The sequence below is a fragment of the Falco biarmicus genome, chromosome 3 (assembly GCF_023638135.1).
Source record: "Falco biarmicus isolate bFalBia1 chromosome 3, bFalBia1.pri, whole genome shotgun sequence".
Lineage (NCBI taxonomy): Eukaryota > Metazoa > Chordata > Aves > Falconiformes > Falconidae > Falco > Falco biarmicus.
Genome location: NC_079290.1, coordinates 15695318 through 15715904, shown reverse-complemented (window position 1 = coordinate 15715904; position 20587 = coordinate 15695318). Strand labels below are relative to the sequence as shown.

The following is a 20587-nucleotide window of genomic DNA, read 5'->3' as shown; positions in this document are numbered from 1 at the left end:
AAAAAGGAGCCAGGGAATTTATAAAGGATTATGCCTTTTCACTATTTGTCCTCTGTTGGCTTTTTATCTCAATAAATCACAACTAACAAGCCCTTAATAATGTCAGTTTTGTTGGAGGAGGAAAATTACAAATACTAAACCAGCAAGTGATTAAGGTAATACCTGCTTTATCTTTTTCTTTATTCTCAACCATTTGAATGTTTCCACTTAACAACCTAAACTGAAATTCGTATCTCAAATGTGATTTTTGAGAAACAATATTCAAGAGATTTTAATCTCAGCCTAGTTCATAAGAACAGAGAACACAAATTTCTGCAATATGGGGGATATGGCAGGCTTATAAGCAGTTATCAAAGCAGGTATGAACAAGAATACATTGCTGTAGCTTTTTTCATTTTTCCAAGTGTATCTGTTAAGGATAACCAAATCAAGCCATTAATACTTGGCTTGAAATTACTGAACAGTAGCCAGCTAGTATATCAGCTAGGAAAAAAACCCCTAAACTAAATAGCAGTTTATTACTCCAATACGGTAAGATTTTGGAATCATTTATTTTATCAAGTCTTTGACAATGTAACAGTAACCCAAATGAATTAGAAACACATCTTAAAGTGAAGCAGTCTCATATCTAGAGCAAAATAAGGGGACAAAACCCACCATCCTCTGATAATTTGTGGAGAAGGGATGTGAACAGAAGATAATTTGCCTGCAAAGATTAGCTAAGGAAATTTACAGGACAGAGATACGGGAAAAAACAGGTTTTACACATCTGGAAAACGCAAAGTGCCACACATAATTTAAAAACAAAAACACTCCAAATAATCCACAAGTGCTCAAAATGTTTTTCCAAAAATGCCAGATTAATTCAAAAAGATAGCGACACACTTGATTTCACATACTGGGATCATACAAATTTTTAATACGGTATTATAATGAATTACTGCATAAAGAATGAAACCTGGAACAGGAAAGGAGGTAGAAGTAGTAAAAGTCAAAGAAACTGGTTCTGATGGGACACTCAGAGATTGCTGAAAACATAGGCCAGTGTTGACAATGGCCAGTCACAATGCAATTATGCATGCATTTACAAAATGTTACAGAAGTTGTCATTGTGTGTCATTCTTGTAAGATAATCTTAACGACAAAAACCGCACCGTCAGAAATACAACATATTTATAGGTTTTAATTTTCAGATATTATATTTAGTGGTAACATCAAGAGTTTATAGTAAGTGATCATAGTAAGTGAAGATGACTTTTAAAGTTACCACTCTGTAATTCCTTCACACAAGAAAATAAAATTATTCTGTACCTTCCTTCTAATGAAATATACATAATATCACAATTCATAGGAAAATATTCAATGAGTCATAATTAAAGTTCAATAGGTTTAATAAAAACAGATCTAAATTTTTGAAGGGTTTTTTTTTGTTGGCTACTATGTAGCTCTACTCCTTATTCATCTTCCTGTTTTTCAAGATAATTCATTATTTTATTGTACTTTTATTAAGTAAGGCAGCAATCTGCTTTATGTAAAAAAAACCAAACCAAAAAAGACTAATAGGTTGCCATTCACCTTAATACCTATGGCCATTTTTTGTATTAGATTTTATTAACATAAGCCTCAGTGTCAGTGATAAAACACCACAGTAGACATTATACAGTCCTCTCAACTACTTTTTCACTGCATCTCAACTTCTACTTTGATATTATAGAAAAATTTTCTTTCAGTGTAGTTATATTAATCAGAACGATGCTTAAGAACAACAGTGGGTCAACAAAGAATTATCTATCATTGAGAGAAGAAAGGTGAAATTAAGTGTTTCTAAAACACTGACATTTGTGAAATAACCTTGTTGCCTATTTGAGACTGCTGAACAAAAACTGGGGAACAGCCTGTTTTAGATCATATCAACAAGAATTGAGATCGATAATGCATCACAGTCTAGCTGAAATAGTATAATGTTTTGAATGAGTGCAGCTTCTTAATTTAAAAATGTTTTTTCCTCTTGATCAGCACTACTTTAAATAAATAATCCCCCCTTTCTGTTTGCCAGTTGAAAGAAGTTAAAAGATTTCTGTTTAGGCTCTGCAAGGAACGATGAAGTCCTGAGAACTTCCAACAAACCTGAGTTCTAGTCCCAAACTGTCCTCAAAATGCACTTTAACACCGGTCTTAAAATACTTCTTTTTGTGATCTAAATTAAGATTAAAGGAGACTGGAAGAGCCCAGAATGACAGAAGTCTTCACAGATAAAAGCAGGTCACTTTGCATATCCTACCGCTCTTTAAAACTGCCAACATTGAAACGAAGGATGATCCAGGTAATTGGCCAGAGCAAAGCCCTTAAAGCAAGCTTTGTTAGGGTAAGTGTGACCATCCTGAGATAAGTAGGTGATGAAGAGGCAAGACTCAGAAGGCAGAAATAAGCACCAGCATGAGAGGCCAGAAGTGACACTCCATTCTGAGTGTTGTTAGGGCCTTCGTAGTCCAAGAAGCTTGTAAGTGAATCTCAGAGGAGTGCAGAGAGTCGGGTGAGAATACCTGCTAATACTAAGCTATTCTGGGCAGTAAAGCAAAAGCCACATATGAAGAGTTGCATAAGAACCTTGTAAGACTTACTGCTGAGAGAATGAAATTAAAGATTGAAGTCTATGCTGAAAAACCGAAAAATGCAACGTGACACTTAAGGAGAAAAAACTGCATACAGAATCATGCTTATGAAATAACAATCATCCAGGAAAATGGATCAGGGTAAAAATACCTTGAAAACATCAAGCTCAATGCTCAATAGCCATAAAGCAATCAGCCTTCAGAAAAGGCAGTAAGAAATGGGACCATCTTCATGTTTGTCCCCTCTCATTTCAGAAAAGGGTACAATAGTAGTAAGAGAAGATATTGAGAGGACCAACAAAACCAAGTCAAGTTACGGAGTAACTAAGACTCAGCTAGAAAAGTAACAGAGGAAGGGAAAGGAACAGTGATAGCTACCTGCAAGTTTCTGGGGAAAATAAGAGAAATTCTTACACATCTTGTAAGAATCAGGGAACAACAAATGAAAGGATCAGGTTCAAAAGAACTAGAATTGACAGAGCAGTTCATTTTAGCACTCTGGAAGAATCCACTATATTCTGTGCCAAGCATAGCATACATTCAAGAAATCCTAAAGACAAGTTCATGGAGGTAATACTAACAAGGACTACCAAGTAAGGGATACTGCCTCCAACTCCAATGTCTCTGAGCTGAAGACTCTTTTAATGACCACAGTACAGAAGGTACCTCCATGTATTTGCTCTCTTCCTACACTCCTGCCTAAACATTTACTCCTGGCCAACTGTCAAAGCCAGGGTACTGGCTACATAGACCTTTGATGTGACCTAAAGCAGCTGTGTTCATGCTACGGACTCTAGGAAAGAAAGTCTGTAATATTACTTATACTTTACACACCAAATAAGCTTCTATGTAAGAATGTAGGATAAACACAAAATTAAAACATACAACTTTCAGAACACAACAGCTATCAAACCCATGAAACATGATTTCCCTAGAAATGTGGCTTCGTTACTTTCAGGGTTGAAAGATACTTGCTATGACTGAAGTTTTATTATCTATCTTTCTGAAGTAAAAGGCATGAACATCAGATGAGACAAATATTTAAACCACCTTCATCAGCCTAGTATTTAAGCAATGGATGCTTTGTATACCACAGGGAGAATGGACTATTAACACCATTTAAGCATGCTCGCAAATTATTCTTTTTCCTCCAAAACGTGGAAGTTTCTCTTTCTGAGGTAAGACAAAAGACTAATTGTATTGGATTTTTAACTGGAAAGATTTCAAGTCAGGGAATGATTTAAAATTTAGGTCCATAAGGAGATATATAACACTGTCAATCACTTGAGAATGATGCTTCAATGTGATGTCTCAACATTTATATCTTTCTTCTTACTGCCAATTAACAAACACAGTGAGTGTGTAATAACATCATTTAGAAATAATCTCTGCAAAATTGTGTTGGTTAAAAAAAAAAAAAAAAAATCAGACAAAAAACCCCCAGAAAGCATTTCAAAAATTACCATCAGTCATCAGGATCATGCAGTTATACTAAACTTTATTTTGGAAATAAAAAACTAAGAAAATTTGAAAGTCCTCACCAGGTTCTTCAGCAGCGTTGATAATTCTTTAGTGAGCGTGGAAAATTTTACAAAAGCTGTACCAAGATCTGGATTATCCCGACTTAAAAAATTACTTCCAAATTTATCTAGCACTTGTGCATAGTTTTCCTCATTTTGAACATGATCTGCAAGGAAAAATTTAAAGTCAGGAAATTTTTCTTGTACAGTCTGTTATTTTAAGCTTATGTATTGCAACATAGTGACAAACCAACTAACACACAGTACTTTCAAAAAAGCAACAAGTTAATGCATCTACTGAAAAACACATTAATTTTAATATATAAAATAACTACTTAGCCATAGAAATAGGTATACTACTTTTAAAACAGCAACTTGAATTTGTAATACATCAATGAAAAAAGCTCTGTAGTTTATAAATAAAGTAATAAGATCAGTAAAAGGTCAATCAAACAATACAAACACATTTGCTCATTTTGTAAACAGGAATTTTTCTTTGTCTACTGTAATGCAAACTTGTTTTTATTACAATGCAGCACACTTTTACAGAACAAACAAGTCAATAGTATCAGACACAAAACTAAGATGACCAAGTCTGAATCTGACCGCAAGTTTAAAAGAAGAAACATGTCTTACAGACAAAGATTCCTTTTTCAGCAGCTTTAAATGAGTTGCCCCACAAAATGAACCGTACACTGGTACATAGTCAAACACTTGTTTGAATATATTTAACAGCAAACTGGCCATACAGAGAGGTCAGAGCCAAGAAGATGAAACTGAAGCCAGTGAAAGGAAGCAAAATCCTTAACTCAAGGATAAAGGAAATTCTGATAATAGACCATTGTGCCTGAAATGCTTTTCCTGCTTCTATTACCTTCCATTCTGGCATCTGTTTGCATGGTTTTTGTTACTTGCATTTTAGCTTCTTTAAGTAGAAAATTTGTCACTACAGCCCTTTAGGACACATTTTATCGCCTTTATCTCTCTTACAGAAATGTTGTTGGTATTAATTAAATCAACACTTTAATGATTTTCCTAGTCTTACTATGTTTTTTTCTGTAAGCCATAAACACAAAACCACACAGCTATTACAAGTAGAACAAGTTCTGTGCAATGAAGGGGGGCGTGGGGAGCCGGGCATGTAATACTTACCAATAGGTACCATGTTTTTCCCCTAAGACAAGTTTTATATTCCTGAAGTTATCATATTGCCTGAAAGTATATGAATTACAAGGGGGGCGTGTGTGGGTGTGCGTGGGCACACTGATAAAAGAAGAAAAATAATTTAAAAAAAGGCAAATTTCAAACAAGGCTTGTGGGTAATGTCCCACAATGCATGGATCTACTTTGACATTACCTAAGAGTTGATGAAGAGTTAAACAATAACGCTTCCAAGGTATTACAGGTATTAGAAACAACAGTGCACTAAAGCTTCAACAACAAAAAAAGTGCAAACCTCTTGGAACACAAAAAAACCCCACCCATAATGCTTATTTACCAAAAAAAAACCAACCCCAAACCCCACCACACAAGTTACATTCTAAAATCACACATTAAGTTTTCAAAAGGCCAAACATTTAATCATATGTTAATACAGAGTTGTAATTCAAAGAGTATGTTATCAATAAAACTGTTCCAAAATAATACGGTTTTTAATCAAATAGCTTAGCATTAAAAGCAAGGAAGCCACAATATAATAATAAAACATGCATTTTGTTTTGATGTAAAAGCTGTTGCATAAATATACACAGAAGACTATGTAAGAAGGAGCTTTGGCTTATGCAGTCCTGAGCTAATAAATCTCAAATGGACCCAACTGTACTGAAGGAAAAGGAAGGATAATGGAACAAGGTCAGGAAGTCATCTGCTAGATGATGGAACCCCTGTCCTTGCCTATGGAGTACTTCTAACCCAGTGAGACTTCCTAGCATTTTGATTTTAAGTACTGTGTTGTTTCATAGAGGATTTTAAAAAATGATTTTGTAAAGATACTGAAAAACAGCTGAAGACAACTCTTTCCTTTAGCTGGGAAAGGCAAAAGAAATTCCTCATCAAAAGAGGATGCAAGAAGCAGATCATTGTCCCAAAACAATATATAGGAAATCCTCATGAAATCCAGATTACGAATCACCTAAATCTAGAAACAAGGCTTTGATTACGACGTAAAAGGAGTACTTCTGTAATTACCACACACACCTCAAGTACTGTGTAAGAATGTACTTTTGATTTTTATGTAATTATCAATGAATATCTAGCAAAAGACGTAGTATTTTCCACTGAAGAGTTAAGATAGTTCCCTACTTGACCTTAAAGGCACATAGATGAGAAATTAAAGCTGCAGAGCCTACGCTAAAATGCAACATACGAAAACCAATATGCTTAGAGCAAAGAACATGCTTTAAGCTCTCTGTAGGTACCTCATGAAAACACACAAATTTCTTCCTAGTTCCTCAAAGAACTTCCTTTGCATAAAGAAAGCTCTAACGTGCATGATGATATTTACTTCCTTAGTTACAAGTACTGTAGGAAGGACTTTGATAACCCTAGACAGCGACACACAAATACTGCCAACAGTACATAAAAAAGATAATGTTTGTCTTCTAGAACTTGCTCATGTCTGCTCAATATCATAAACAAAGCTCAGTACTGTGATGAAAATAGAACAGCATCCCTTGACAGACATCCTCCTCTGACAGCAGCTCCCCAAGAGGTGCCAGAATCATGGACAATAGAGGATGGGCTCTGCATGCACTGCCAAGAGCAGCTCCCTCCAGAGGGGCTACGGGCAGGGCAAGGGGCCTCACCAACCATCCCCTCCCCGATGGGGTGCGGCAAGGCAGCCAGTACCTGAGCCCCTGTTCAGGACCTCCCTGCCGACTGGCAGATGTAGTATAAAGCAACTTACTGGATGGACTGGATGCAGTAGTAGTATTTTCTGGAGCAGAAACATATGCATCTTCTCCATAACTCACACCTTCAAGTCTTGAGAAAAGCACAGCATTTACTATTGTTTTGAGAAAACCCTGGCAGGGCCCAGTTACGGGATCCATTATTTCTATACTCTAACATGTTTATTGAGGATTATGTGTAAAGAGGAAATACAAATACATCTGAAGATGCAGCTCCAAGCAAATGAAGAAGGAACAACAGCCACAGTAGCTTACAGCAGCCTTTTGCTCCACAGCAGTACCCAAAAGCAGGGACCGAGCACTGCAGAGGCTCAGGCTTAAGGACTCCCAGGGCTGAGTCCCACCTTGTTCTGCTGCCCCATGCAGTCACCTTAAGTTGTCTATGCCTACCATCACTTTGTGGTACTATGCTAAGTATTGTTAAGTATGTGAAGTCACTGCATTATGTATTATGTTTATTTCCCATACAAAAGTGACCAGAGTCTTAGCATATGCTTCTGAATCTGGTGAAATTCATCTCTACTTGTACATATTATGCAAGGAAACCGAAGAAAAAAATACTGTGAAGAAAGGCTAAAGAACTGCCTTTATATATTGGAGCTAGAAAACACATCATTAAAGTCTTAAAATTTCCTTTGCCTAAAGCAGTGGTGTTCAGATAGGTTACCCTGCAAACATGGAAGAACAATAAAAAAATACTTAAATAGTTTACAGAAAAAAAATAATGTACAAACACAGCTCCTTCCTGTCACTGACTATGTAGTACAATATGCCCAAAGAAACCTGCAGAATGTCTAAATTACTGAGAATTACTTCTGCCTATCTGGTTAAGTCAAAAAAACCCAAAAGCAACCACCACAATCACAAAATCACAATTCAGAATCCTGATCAACCTGAAAGCACTTTTAAGGTTGCACTTATAAAATGGTTTTGTTCCCCAGGTAGCCAGAAGAAAATTAACCAAGGTCAGAGCCAAGCTGTATTTATGAAAGGGAAAAAAACAAAAACCCCAAACCACACCACACACACGAAAAGAATCAGGCTTTAGAAAAAGCAAGAGAACTGGCAAGGTTAAAAAGAATGGCAAAAGAAGTTATTTGAAAACAGAAAGCATCCTTTCTCATTTCATCCTTCACAAAGCTGAAATCTAATGAAAATATAATAGGAAAAAATATTTGACCACCATATTCTTATCTGGACTTGATAACAACAATGCCTTCTGGACTGAGATTGCTCAAGGGACAAGTAATAAAACCCTCTTTCAAAGATTTCCAGAGCAAAGAGCATTTCAGCAAATCTGCAAGGTCCTCTAGATGACTACACTATAAAAGCACCAAGAGATAAGCCAGCTGAGAAAGGTAAATGACTTCTTTTTGCATCTGTAGTCATCACTGACATGCTTGAAGAAGTTCTCATGGAAGAATTTTCTTTCAGCTCCGCTTCGGAAGGTTTATACCAAACCTAAGTACTAACAGCAGAATTCATAAAAGCTGACAAAATGAGCAATGCCAAGTCACTTAGACCTATATATAGAAGAATAAAATAGTCAAACCGTACAGTTGTAAAGTAAAGCCTCTTATTTATAAGAAGCTCAATACTACAGGAAGAATGAGAAGCAAATATAATAGCTATTTTTAATAAGCGCTCCAGAGAGAACTGAGAATTCAAGTATGCACCAGCACAGCAGTAACGCTTATCTATTCCTCAGGCAATCTGTAGAAACTGCAGTGCAGAAGAGAATTGGTGGACATGTGGATAAATACAAAATGCTGAACAGGAAACAGGTTTTATAAAAATAAATTTCTGCTTCAAGAAACTCCTCCCTTCAAGGGATCAACAAGCATACGGGGAGAGGAAATCTAAGTCAAATGATCTGTTTGGATTACTGATAATTTCTGTCCCACTCCAAAACACTAAAAGGAGCTAATCAAACTAAGAGGGATGAGCCTCACACAAGAAAGACAGGTCTAAAAGGTGGGGGTGGAGGAAAGAATAAAGAATTTTCTCAACAGAGGAAGGTCCCCAGTGAAGTCCTGTATGAAACAGTGATAAAGCAGTCATCACTTAACAACATATAAATGAGTTAGGAAATAAGATTCACAGTGATAAGCTCTGTTCCTTTCACATACTATAAATTTCCATATTATAAATTAATTGGGGTGCAGAAACAAAATCTGACTCTAAATGTGAGATTAATCTGTTCAAACAGATTTCTACAACAAAGATATCCACACAGGAGCTTGGGGTCTGCCCTTCCCCTTACATTCAGCATTGGAAAAGTTCCAGCTCAGCTTACCCTAAAGGCAAATGCAGTGGAAGTCTGATGTATCTCACCCTAGAAGTCTCTACATACATCCTTTAATTGTGCAGAGTCTACGGCAACAGGCTCACATCTGGGTAGCTCCCAAGTTAGATGTGGAATGTCACGGTAAGCGTCCAATGTGTGAAAATGTGCATTAGGTAATGTAACACATAAGGGAAAACACTCCTAACTTTATAAAGTCTAGTTATGCATTTGTTTTCTAAAGAAAAGTTCTGAGTTATGGGACCTCGACATTCAGTACCAATAAAACCAAAGCTGAATGTCAGCAATTATTAAGAAACACAGCATGCAATAGAGCAGATAAGCACTGCCATAGCATGCTTAAACCCTTAATATCGTGTGCAGCTCCTGTCCCTGTTGCCCCAAATTCACTCCTCCTCTTCCCTGTTTTAAAAAAAGAAAGTCTATGCTGCTGCTTTAGAGAAACAGAGTAAGGATGATTAAATGTGACAGTTTATGTAACAATCATGCAAAAAACCCGCACCCTCAAAAACCCCTAGGGCTGCTGAGTTCAGAAGAGAGATATTGTGGGTGATTGTGGAAACAACTCAATCCAGAAACCTATTTCATGAGACAGAATGGACAACACTGAGTCAAGTTTGGATTCATCCACCAAAAAGTCCTCCTGCGTTACTCTAGCAAGCTTTGGCACTTCAAAGCCCCCTACCAGCTCTCATGCCCCAGAACATGGAAAACTCCCTCAATTTCCCATCAAATGAGTCATTCTGGTGGGCTTGAGGCCAACGCTCCGAGATGTGGACAGGGCCAGTCTCCTTCTCAGGGGACTTAAAGCCCGAGGAGCATGCACGGGACAACGTTGCAAGGGAGCATTTAACTAGACTGATGCAAAACTATGAATGATTAAGATCTACATGAAATTAGATTCCTTAGACAAAATGAATCGTAAAAGTCTGTTAAGAAGTATCAAGCACCATGATATCAGTCATGACTCAAGTAATTCCTGGCCTTCACATCATTGTGAGCTGAGAAAGTCTTAAACAACAAAATTAAAAAAAATTCTCTCCAATTTGCACTGTTCTTCTATGCACACCTCAAGCATCTGCTGTTGATCATTGCAGGAGACCATGTGAACTGCTGGTCCAGCTCAGTACCTTTGGTCTGATATAGACTTTATGTTTTTATTTCTCCATTGCGTACATTCTTTTGACTGTACTTGGGAGGGGACTAATGAAAAAGATCTACTGAGCAATCTACAACAAAACTAATTGTGCCATCTACTGTTTAAATTCAATTCAAATGTTATGGGAAAGCTAGTCAGAACAGATTCTCCGTTAAGTTCAAGCACCATTCACTAAGATGGGTTCCTAGTTACAGATGCACTCTAGCATGCCAGAAATTAACAGCAAGCCAAATAAGGAGAAAGTGGTGAGAAAGTGGTATCAGTTTGTACATCTCACTGGATTTCATAAACAGTACTTTCACAGAGAGAAAAAGGGATGGGACCTTTCTAAGGGATTTCCACATTTCTGTGGTGGTATATTTTCATTTTTTCATTTCAACAGCAGTAGATCTACATCTAAATACAACAAATGGCTGAGGAATGCACACGAAAAGCAAAATGTATCTGGATGACACTTAAGCTCTCTTTGTAATGGTAAGAGTCCCTTGCAGTTCATAACTCATCATCGAAGAGGAACAAACCGACATGCCAGAGGGCTAGGGTTTTCTAAAGAATTCTGCAGGAGACATTGCATTACGTGAAATGTCACTGTTCAAATGTTACTTGGGAGTGGGGATCAAACCCCCCAAAACCAAAACCCCAATACAACCCCAAAAAATCTTATCTATGACTTTTGGTAGAGTATGAATTAGATTACTGAACTGAAAAGAATTTCTCCGGCCCTGAATAACCGTTTCTCACCAGTCCAGATACAGTTCTCAAAAGGAGATTATGAACAGGGGAGTTTAAAAAGCCCCACCCATTTCCTACTCTAGCGATTTAAATACGGTCTTATCTGCTAACAAAATATCAAATTTGTAAAACAAAGTTCCAATTTTGAGTTGTCAAAATATAGTTAGAAGCTTCCTTCTGAAATAAAAGTCACCCAATTCTTTTTTTAGCTGATAAAATGACAATGCATTTTTACAGCTGGTTTCACTATGTTTTATGTTAAGTTAATTATCAACAAAATCCACTTTCATCACTGAAGCATAAGAATATAGCTAGCTGAGCAATTCTTTTTGTACAAGCAGGCAAAATGAGTTTGATTTTTAATTCAGTCACTTGATTTTCTGATTCATTTTTACAAGGTCTCACATAACACATGTAGTCTTGCTCTTACTAACCCAAGTTTATATTTATTAATTACTGCACAGCTTTTCAAATGAGAATGTATCCTATCTATCACACAGCATTCTGAAGAGGGAGCTAGAGTACAACGTACAGTGCTTCCTTGAGCCAAAAGAATTCATACTAACTTGTACTTTGGAAACAAGACTTGTTAAAAAAAAACAAAATAAAGCCATCTACTTAACTATTTCTGGTCCTTTTTAAGTGCAGAAGCAGCCAATTAAAACCATTAACAAACCTTCTACTGCTTTTACTCAGTGTAACTAGCTCATGATAACAGTATGGCCTACAATATTTTATTATAAGACTTAAATCAAATGGTAGCTAAAATCTCTAGTATCATTTATATCTTTCAAAACAGGAAGAACATTTTTCATGTGTTCTACAGTTTTCATCAGTTTTGAAATTCAATAAGTAGGTACTTTCAAACAGAAAAGCTACTTGGAGGTTCTGAATACTTCTAAAAGCATAAAACTAGACAAACATGTACCAAACACTATTCTCACTTTTGTATCAGGCAGTCTTCACAGTCTATTGGGAAAACATTCATCACCCACCAACAGTACAGAAAAGCTAATTAAAACATGGTGCTAATAGGGCAACAATATTAGTGACTGGCAGAAGAGACAAGAATCTCCAGCACATCCAAACACGAATTAACGGGACAACACTCAAAACAACACAGAAACTAAGGTCACTCGGAAGTGGCTCTGCATAAAGAAAATATTTGCTAAACTGATTATTATCACTAGGGAAGAGGAACTGGGATTTTTCTAAAATCCAGTATTTACAGCCAGACGGTTATTGGAAAGTATACAGTTCTGGTACCCTGTCTGCCTTTGGCAGAGTTTTTAGACTTCAAGAGAAACAGAGGCAGAAGCCAGTTATACTTTATATTTTAAAAATCTAATTTGTATATTGATCTGTGCTTGATCATAATCTGTTTCTGAACTCAAACTGATTATCAGTTCATACTCCAGCCACCTATCCTCTCAGTTATTACTATAGCTCCAATAAAACATCAACAGTATCTTGAAACAAGCAAAATAATGATAAATTTTTTACTACTTTAGGTAAGAAGGAAAAGACATAAATTTTTATTTTACATGTTATGAGAAGAGCATGTGTTAAAGAAAAGACACATCTGTCTGTAGGTATCTGTTTTATTAATTAATTTATTAAACTTTTGAACAAGTTCTCATTCTTATTTCACTTAGAAGTGCACTCCATAGATTCAGTCCAGGACACTGTCTCATCACTGCTCTAGTTGGAGGTAACTGAAATATTACAACAGCAGGAAAATTTACCCATGGGAATTCTCCTAGAGGCTTTTGAGAAGGAATACAAGGGCAAAGAACTGGAGAGCACATTAAACTGACGTATAATCAGAAGCAAACAAAGAAAATTTTTAAATTCAAACACTCTTAAACAGGTGAGCATCTCTTGTTCTATACACTTCAACAGGATAAATTGCAAGAAACCTGAATCAAATGCTTAGGTTCTCATGCAAAACCGAAAGCAATGTCTTACCTTGCCCCGAATTATATATTGCTTTCACAGATTTTTTCACCTTCTGTAGTGCAGTTCTGTCTTGATCCAACGCCTACAATAACAGAAAATAAACAGACTTTAAATATTTACTTCATTCATTAACAGAATACATAATAACATTTCAAAAGAAACCCCCAAACTCGAGTAGCCTCTCAGGCTGGAGAAAACTGCAGATACAGTATAATCAGCCTGCAGGAAGGTCTGTGGTCATTCAACCCCTTCAAGATGAATTAAAGAACTGAAAATGCTCTGAAGGCAGAATAGAGCAGTAGTGACAGTGCTAAAAGTAGAACATGTTCATTTTGCAAGGAACAAAGCATTTATCAAATTGTAATATATTAAAAGAAAAAAACCCAAACAAGAAAGTCAGTAGATGCTTCTACTATAGCCCTATAGTTTCTACCACAACTAAATTACTTAACTTCTATGCTTTTCCCATAATAGCATTCCAACTATAGACACAGATTATCACATTAACCTCTTGCACCAAACTCCACAACAGAATTTTATAAATACTGAAGATGAAAAGTAGCAAATCAAAAGAAAATAACTAAGATTTGATTTTGTGCAACATAATGTGACTGAAGGGAAGTATTTATAATAATAGTATTCAAATACGCATTTTCAGGATTCCATCATTCTGAACTTCATATTTCCTGCAATAGTTTCAAAATCCAGAATAAAATGTTGTTAAGTAATGATGAATTTAGGATTAGATTTCTCGGTACTTTCTTTTTCAAGCAACATAACTTCACCCTACCCATTCTCAATCTAATGTAAGAAATCAAATTAACGTGAAAAAGAACTACTATGATAAAGCAAAGAATAAAATCAAAATAAACATTACTCAAGACTTGTAGAATCAAGACACTTAAAAAACACATACTGGTACTGCGTGCAGTGACACAGTTAATTTCACTTAAGCATGAGTTTTGAATATTCTGCTTACTTAACGTGTTGCACATGGTTCCCCTGCAATCTATGGAGAACATACGTTTAAATTATTTCCTGTATTTTTTCCCCATTTAGATCATAGGCAATTTCCCATCATATAAGTAACGTTAGATCAATAATCTCATGTTTTAATGAAGCTGAAAGCGTTTACCACATTACATTCAATTTAAATCACTGAAGACTGGAGAACCTGTACTCAGAACTACCGTCAGTATAGCAGTCCAGATGAACCTGTCAGCTGTTGCAGACCGCAAAGTTCATATTGCAGAGACCCTTGTGTAGCTGCATCATCCAAACACTTACAGCTTGAGGTTCCCATGGGTCTGATATCTGAAAACTGGCAGACAAAGGCAGAATGGCAGCTATTCTTACAGCTGGGTGTACCTCAGAGAGGGTCATCACCAACAACGTGATGCCAACCTAACCAAAAAGCAGAGGTTTCACTGTCAAAGCTGAGATGACTGAAGTATACTGCACTGGGTTTGAAGCTCAAAAAAACAAAACAAAACAAAAAAACCCACAGAAGAAGTTCCAGGTCAACTAGAGTGTTAAGTACTGGAGATGGTCATACATGAGGGTACCGGTCCTACCTAAGTTTGAAGCACTGAGTGTTTCAGTGTACACGCACTTACAATAGGAACCCATATACAGATAAACCAATTAATATGTAATAGTTCCGGTTTGGAGCAGCCCAGTTTTAACCAAGCAAAATGTTATAGCTGAACAATACATGAAAGCCTGTAACAAAAAGAAAATGTAGTGTTTCTGTGCTTTAACTGGAAACCACCATATTCTCAGAGCACACTTCTGTGGTAGCTAAAATGAGAAAGTTTGGAACCACAGAATTTAAATAGTATTAGGAAGCACGTATATATCTCAGGTTTCGTTTGCACCAGAACAATGGATTCAAACATTCAGAACTGCAAATATTATTTCCTTTGCTCCCCAGTAAAATAGTGGATTTTACTTGACTTTCACTTGCAAGAAAGAGTTACAATTTCTAAATTTAATAAAATATTCAAAACTGTGTTCCTTTTCAAGACAGTGCACAGCAAGTGATTCTCCTTAGGTTCCTTTGTGAATGCTGTCAAAAACATTTGTTTCTGCCTGCATGCTATGCCAGACAGTTGTTATCATACATTTCTACCAAAGTTCCCTCCACCTTCAATGACCAGAAAAAAAAAAAAAAAAAATAATCATGATTCATTTGTCTTATCAAGAGTTTGAATGTAGGATAGTATAAGAATTTGAAGCCAGTATTTTGGAAGAAAGACAATGGTCAACACTGATGAGATTCAGAGAGAAAACTTTGTACCTAACTTCTAATATTGAAGCAAACTGGACACTCAGGAAGAGGAAAAAAAACCCAAACCAACAAAAACTCCAAGAAAGAGGTACTTATTCCTAAAGTTATCAATCTAGAAGGCTAGGACAAAGAGATTAGAAAACTCTTCCAAATTGGATTTGATATAGAATTAAATTTAATCATTAATGTGGAAGCAGGAGGGAACATTCATTATTTTAAGAGAGCAATCACTGAGCAAAGCAATATAGAGATGACATCCACTGCCTGAAGGAGCCAGTGATCTAAGTCAGAATGACATCACAGTCCAATTTTGTATTTTTATATTTGCAAATACGAGCTTTATGTGAACTAGCCTACTTAGTCCAAAACTCTACATAAAACAAATCCACGTGCACTTTTAACTGTACACCAGGGTAGAGTTCAAAATGCCTGCTGCACAAGGAACCCGATGCTATGTAGGATTCTAGGTACACAAAAACTGTAATCTAAGGGGTTTTGCGTGGGTTTTTTTGGTTGTTTTTTTTTGTTTTATAAAACTGTAGGTAGTTTGTTTCCAAATATATTACATTCCTCTTGAATGTCTTTAGCTAATAATTTTTAGCTGTACTCTTCTGTAAAGGAATTAAGCTGCACTCAATACCCAATTCAATTATTATTGCAGAGTAACATTACCTTTTAACTATGTTAAACTAGACAGCAACAGCCTTGCTTTTCCCCATCAGGTAAAAGCATGCTTTTGCAGTATTCGTTAATTTTTAGAGTACTAAATATTTTTACTCCCATCTTAGAAAACACAAAAACTGATCTTTCAGTAGAAGTGACATACATTTGTATTATTGAAAGCTACAATGCCTCAGAGAACCCAGGAGTCTCTGTGACAATCTCTAGGTACTCAGATGCACTCTTTCCTACATACTAAACTCTTCCTCCTCATCACTCATTCCTGGAAAATGCTTTTTTATTTTTTTCATTCCTGTAATACCACCTCCCAGGAGGCCTTTTTAACTTCCCTGGGAGAATGTTTTCTTACCTTCTTACGCATTCTGAAAAGACAGATTATTTACTAAAGGTACCTGCAACACACATTTGCTGCCTCCTTGGCTGAATAAAGCTTTATTCTTGAAAATGGTCATTTTGAAGACAAGCTCCATCCTGATTCAAAATAATGCAAAATTAGTGTTCACAAAAACACCTGAGGCATTAGTGAAGAAATGAAGAAAAAAACCTGCCAACACCATATGTAATCTGTTTTACATAAAATTAAACAAGGAAAGCTCCTTGCTTCTCATACTCAGCAGATTTGCAGTGCATGGTGTTTGACATATGCCCTGTCAAGGCTTTGTGTTCCTGCATTCCCTTGTATTCAAGCTTATGCTCAAGAAGAAAACCTCCCTATCACGCAAGATCAACTCTTCTAACCAATCCGTTTGGAATCTTGCAGACAGGCACCCCAGATTTAATTTCTCCTTTCTGCTGCAATTTAGCTACTTTGGACCCAGCCTGCAATTCCAAACCACCAACCTAGTTCAAATCTATACTATTGAAGAAACCAGTGTCTCCTTCATACCAGTTCAGGAGCTTCTGCGGTGACCTCAGCTCCATGAAAACCATGGGTTCCTTTTAAGCACTCTGGATCTAGCTCACCTTCCCTCAGTGCATGGCACATTGACAGAAATTGGTACTTACAGCTACCATTTTACATTCAGAGGCAAGACTTCTCACAGCATCCTCCCTCATAAGATGTACATTTACCAGTAACTATTCATACCAATATAAAAATTTCAAAACTTGTCCACCTGAGGAAACCAAATTAATTTTGGGGTGAAGGGAAGGTGAGTCCTCCCAATGGTTCATTTCACTGATACAGATCACTGGGTAGCTGCACACACACTTTTACCAGCATAAGACAGCACACAAGTCAGTATCAGGTCAGAGAGGGCTTATGTTGACATCCCATAACCACACCGTAGTCCCCTCCACTAGAAGAAGCAGAGCTGTGCACTGCAGTTCGCACAGACCCTCTTCAACCCTCTAGAACCTGATCCCTTCTCAGTAAAGGGTATTTCTATTTCCCTTCTCAGTAAAGGGTATTTCTATTTCCCTTCTCAGTAAAGGGTATTTCTATGTTTGGGCCTGTTTTTATTTCTTTCTATTTTATTTCTCTGTTTTAATAGCTACTAATTTTTAAACCAGAAGTTATACCACTATGTAGTGTGTTAAGTGCTAGATTCTGGATTGCTATCCGTCTTTAATGTACTAAAAACGGCCAAACACTCATTTAGATAGACAACTGTTTCTTTAGAACCTTGTGTCCTTTTATTCTTATAGATGTATTTGTGTGCATGTGTGTTTATGTAAAAGTCTATATAGTGGAGAACATAATATTTGATATACTAATTGCTGATCAACATGAAAAGCATGGTTTGAGCAACACAAAAATCTTCCTTTCTTGACTGATATAAAACTACTATTACAGAAACTGATCACAGAAGTGCTTAGTCTTCATATTAAATTTAGGTCTTCTAGTAATCAGCATCATCCTAAAGGCACACATTTGCTCAGAGGATGCTATGGCCCCTTCAGTCCACTAGATCTACTAAAATATCAAAGGTGTTTTGTGTACCTTTCAAACCTTCAAAATTTGAAGAGGAAAGAAACACCACTGATTTCTGTTTCAGCCTTACAATAAAAAAAGAGGGGCTCAAGACACTGACAATCATATTAATATGCCAACATATGTTATTCATCCCTTCAAGTAGATTATCATCCAGACGAGATGAGTTTTCCAACTGGAACAAACTGTTCATCCTAATATCAGAGAAAGTTTAGAATTTAACCCCCTTTGTAGGAGGTTTTCTCTAAAAAAATTCCATGTCCTACCCACTACCAAAACCCATCCACAAAAATTATACCAAAAGAGAAATGTTTTAAACACAGGTTTGTCGTGTTTAAAATACTATGACAGAAGCTTGAAGGCTATTAGAGCATGCACAACCTACCCACTCATGACAAACTGCCTCTATATATTTTAAGAAATTATTTTTGTATGTTAAAAAGCAATCCATGTGAAGTATAAAATATTTGAGGTTATATACACAAAGGTACAATGAATGCTTGGTAGTCACATGCATGTGTTGTCAGATACAAGATTAAATATTTCACAGAAAATACATGGATGATATATTGGTTTCAAGGGACTAAAAGTCCCTTAAAAGTAGTCAGTCTTTCACTTATCAGTTTACATACTAATCTAACCTGGCACTGAAGTAACTGACAGTTACTATTGTCTGTGCTAGAAAATAGGCTTGCTGTCTGCTCAAGCCCTGGTCACAATATCCATGTAACAAAGTAGAGCAATGGCACCTTACAAAGTTACAGCTGTTCAACACCAGTATCAGTTTTCTTCACAATAAAATCCAAACTTCATCGGATGGATAATAAACGCAGGCTAGACAGGTTAATAAGTTATTACATGCCAGTGAAATTGCAACAAGACAAAACGCCAGACTTGCCCCAGTGAAATATAACCAGAAGAGTTGGTAAGAGTCTCCTGTAGTTTACCTATTCAGAAGTGAGCAGGCTACCAAAATCACTTAATTCTGTACAGGGAGATGTGATTCAAACCACCCTTCCTGTCCTTCCCTCTCCGCTCCATTTGTACCAGCCCTGCCAGTCACCACTGTGAAATCTGCTTCCGATTGTTGGTCTCCACACATATCTAGAGGACAAAAATAGAGGAGTAAAGAATTTTCTAGAGACACTTAATCCCTTCGTGCAAAAGATGGATATAGACAGGCACAGTCTGAACTTGTCCTGAATTACTTAAAAACCCAAAGGGTCCAAATAAGAGAAAGCAAACCAAAACACCACATCAACATGCACGTATCACTGTAACAACTGCCACCAACATCATTTTGAACCCCATCATGTACCAGCTACTCCCAAAATAAGACAAACTAAAAGATATTATTTTTTTAATTGTGATTTTCTTAAAAATTGGAAGCTTGAAATATTTTAACCATAACTAATGAAAATAGCATAAGTAATCAAGTTTAGGAAATACGTTTTTCCAGAAAATAATTTTTCCAAGTAATACCAAAGCTTAACAGAGATCCCATCAGATGAACTTCCCTCACATCTACTGTTGGTTACATGGCCTGATGCAACGCAGAGCCTCTCTCCAAACCAGCATCCATGAGAAAACTCATCAGCCCTACGGTGCTGTAAAGGTCACATTAGATGAGCAAACTCATTTGTGTGATCTCTAAAAAAGAGTTGCAAAAGTAACAGTCACTGAATTATTCTTCCAATATTACTCAAATGGAAGCCCAGGAGATACTGCTTGTAAAATCTCTAAGTCATCCAGCATTGCTAATTGTAATTGTCTTGACAATTGGTCTATTGGACCCTTCTTTGCAACCAGACTCCTTTTCTGCAAAAGCATGAATGTAGACACTAATTGCTATCTATGTAGGATTACTCCTAGATAATAGGAAGTTAGCATCGCATTCTTCCTAATGAGCGTGCAGCTGATATTTGATCTTGTGCACGCTCTGACACATCTGGGAATATTTAACAATATTTTGGGCAGTTACTTCCTTTAAGTTGTCAGTTGAGTTACATTAGTATTTCTGAGTTTAGCTCATTTTGTGCATAAGGTATATTTAGAGATAACTGAAAAATAAAACTATGAGATTTGTTTCCAGATAGGATGATGACACAGATCAGATTCATTTCCTAACTTCTATTGTGCAGGAGATGCTGAAAAGCCCACAGGTAGTGGCAACACCTGAAAACATCTAGTTACAGGTATAAAATTTTCTTCCACAGGCACTGGGTCTAAAACAGCTGCCACTGGGTTGAAACTAATCTCAGCGATAAGTAACACAGAAATGGTTTGGGGTTGGAAGAAACCTTAAAGACCATCTAGTCCAACCCCTTACCATGGGCAGGGACATCTTTTACTACATCAGGTCGCACATAGCCCCATTCAACCTGACCTTGAACAGTGCCGATGCTCGGGCATCCATAGCTTCTCTGGGCATGATGGGGCATCCACAGTTACTTTAGTGCCAATGTTCTTACCTTTAAGCTAGCAACA

General features: G+C 36.7%; 1 protein-coding gene across 7 annotated transcripts in view; it reads right to left on the bottom strand.

Annotated features, from left to right (window-relative positions):
* ASAP1 (ArfGAP with SH3 domain, ankyrin repeat and PH domain 1) overlaps positions 1 to 20587 on the bottom strand; it is a 161957-nt gene that overhangs the window by 71554 nt on the left and 69816 nt on the right. For 5 of the 7 annotated variants that reach the window (XM_056330385.1, XM_056330388.1, XM_056330387.1 and 2 more), the window contains 2 exons: positions 13206 to 13278; positions 4154 to 4299 (listed from right to left, as the gene is read on the bottom strand). In XM_056330385.1, the coding sequence (XP_056186360.1) occupies positions 4154 to 4299; positions 13206 to 13278 (219 nt within the window). Of the gene's footprint in view, positions 1 to 4153; positions 4300 to 13205; positions 13279 to 20587 lie in introns of those variants that run through there. The other 2 variants (XM_056330389.1, XM_056330390.1) reach the window with 2 other exon arrangements.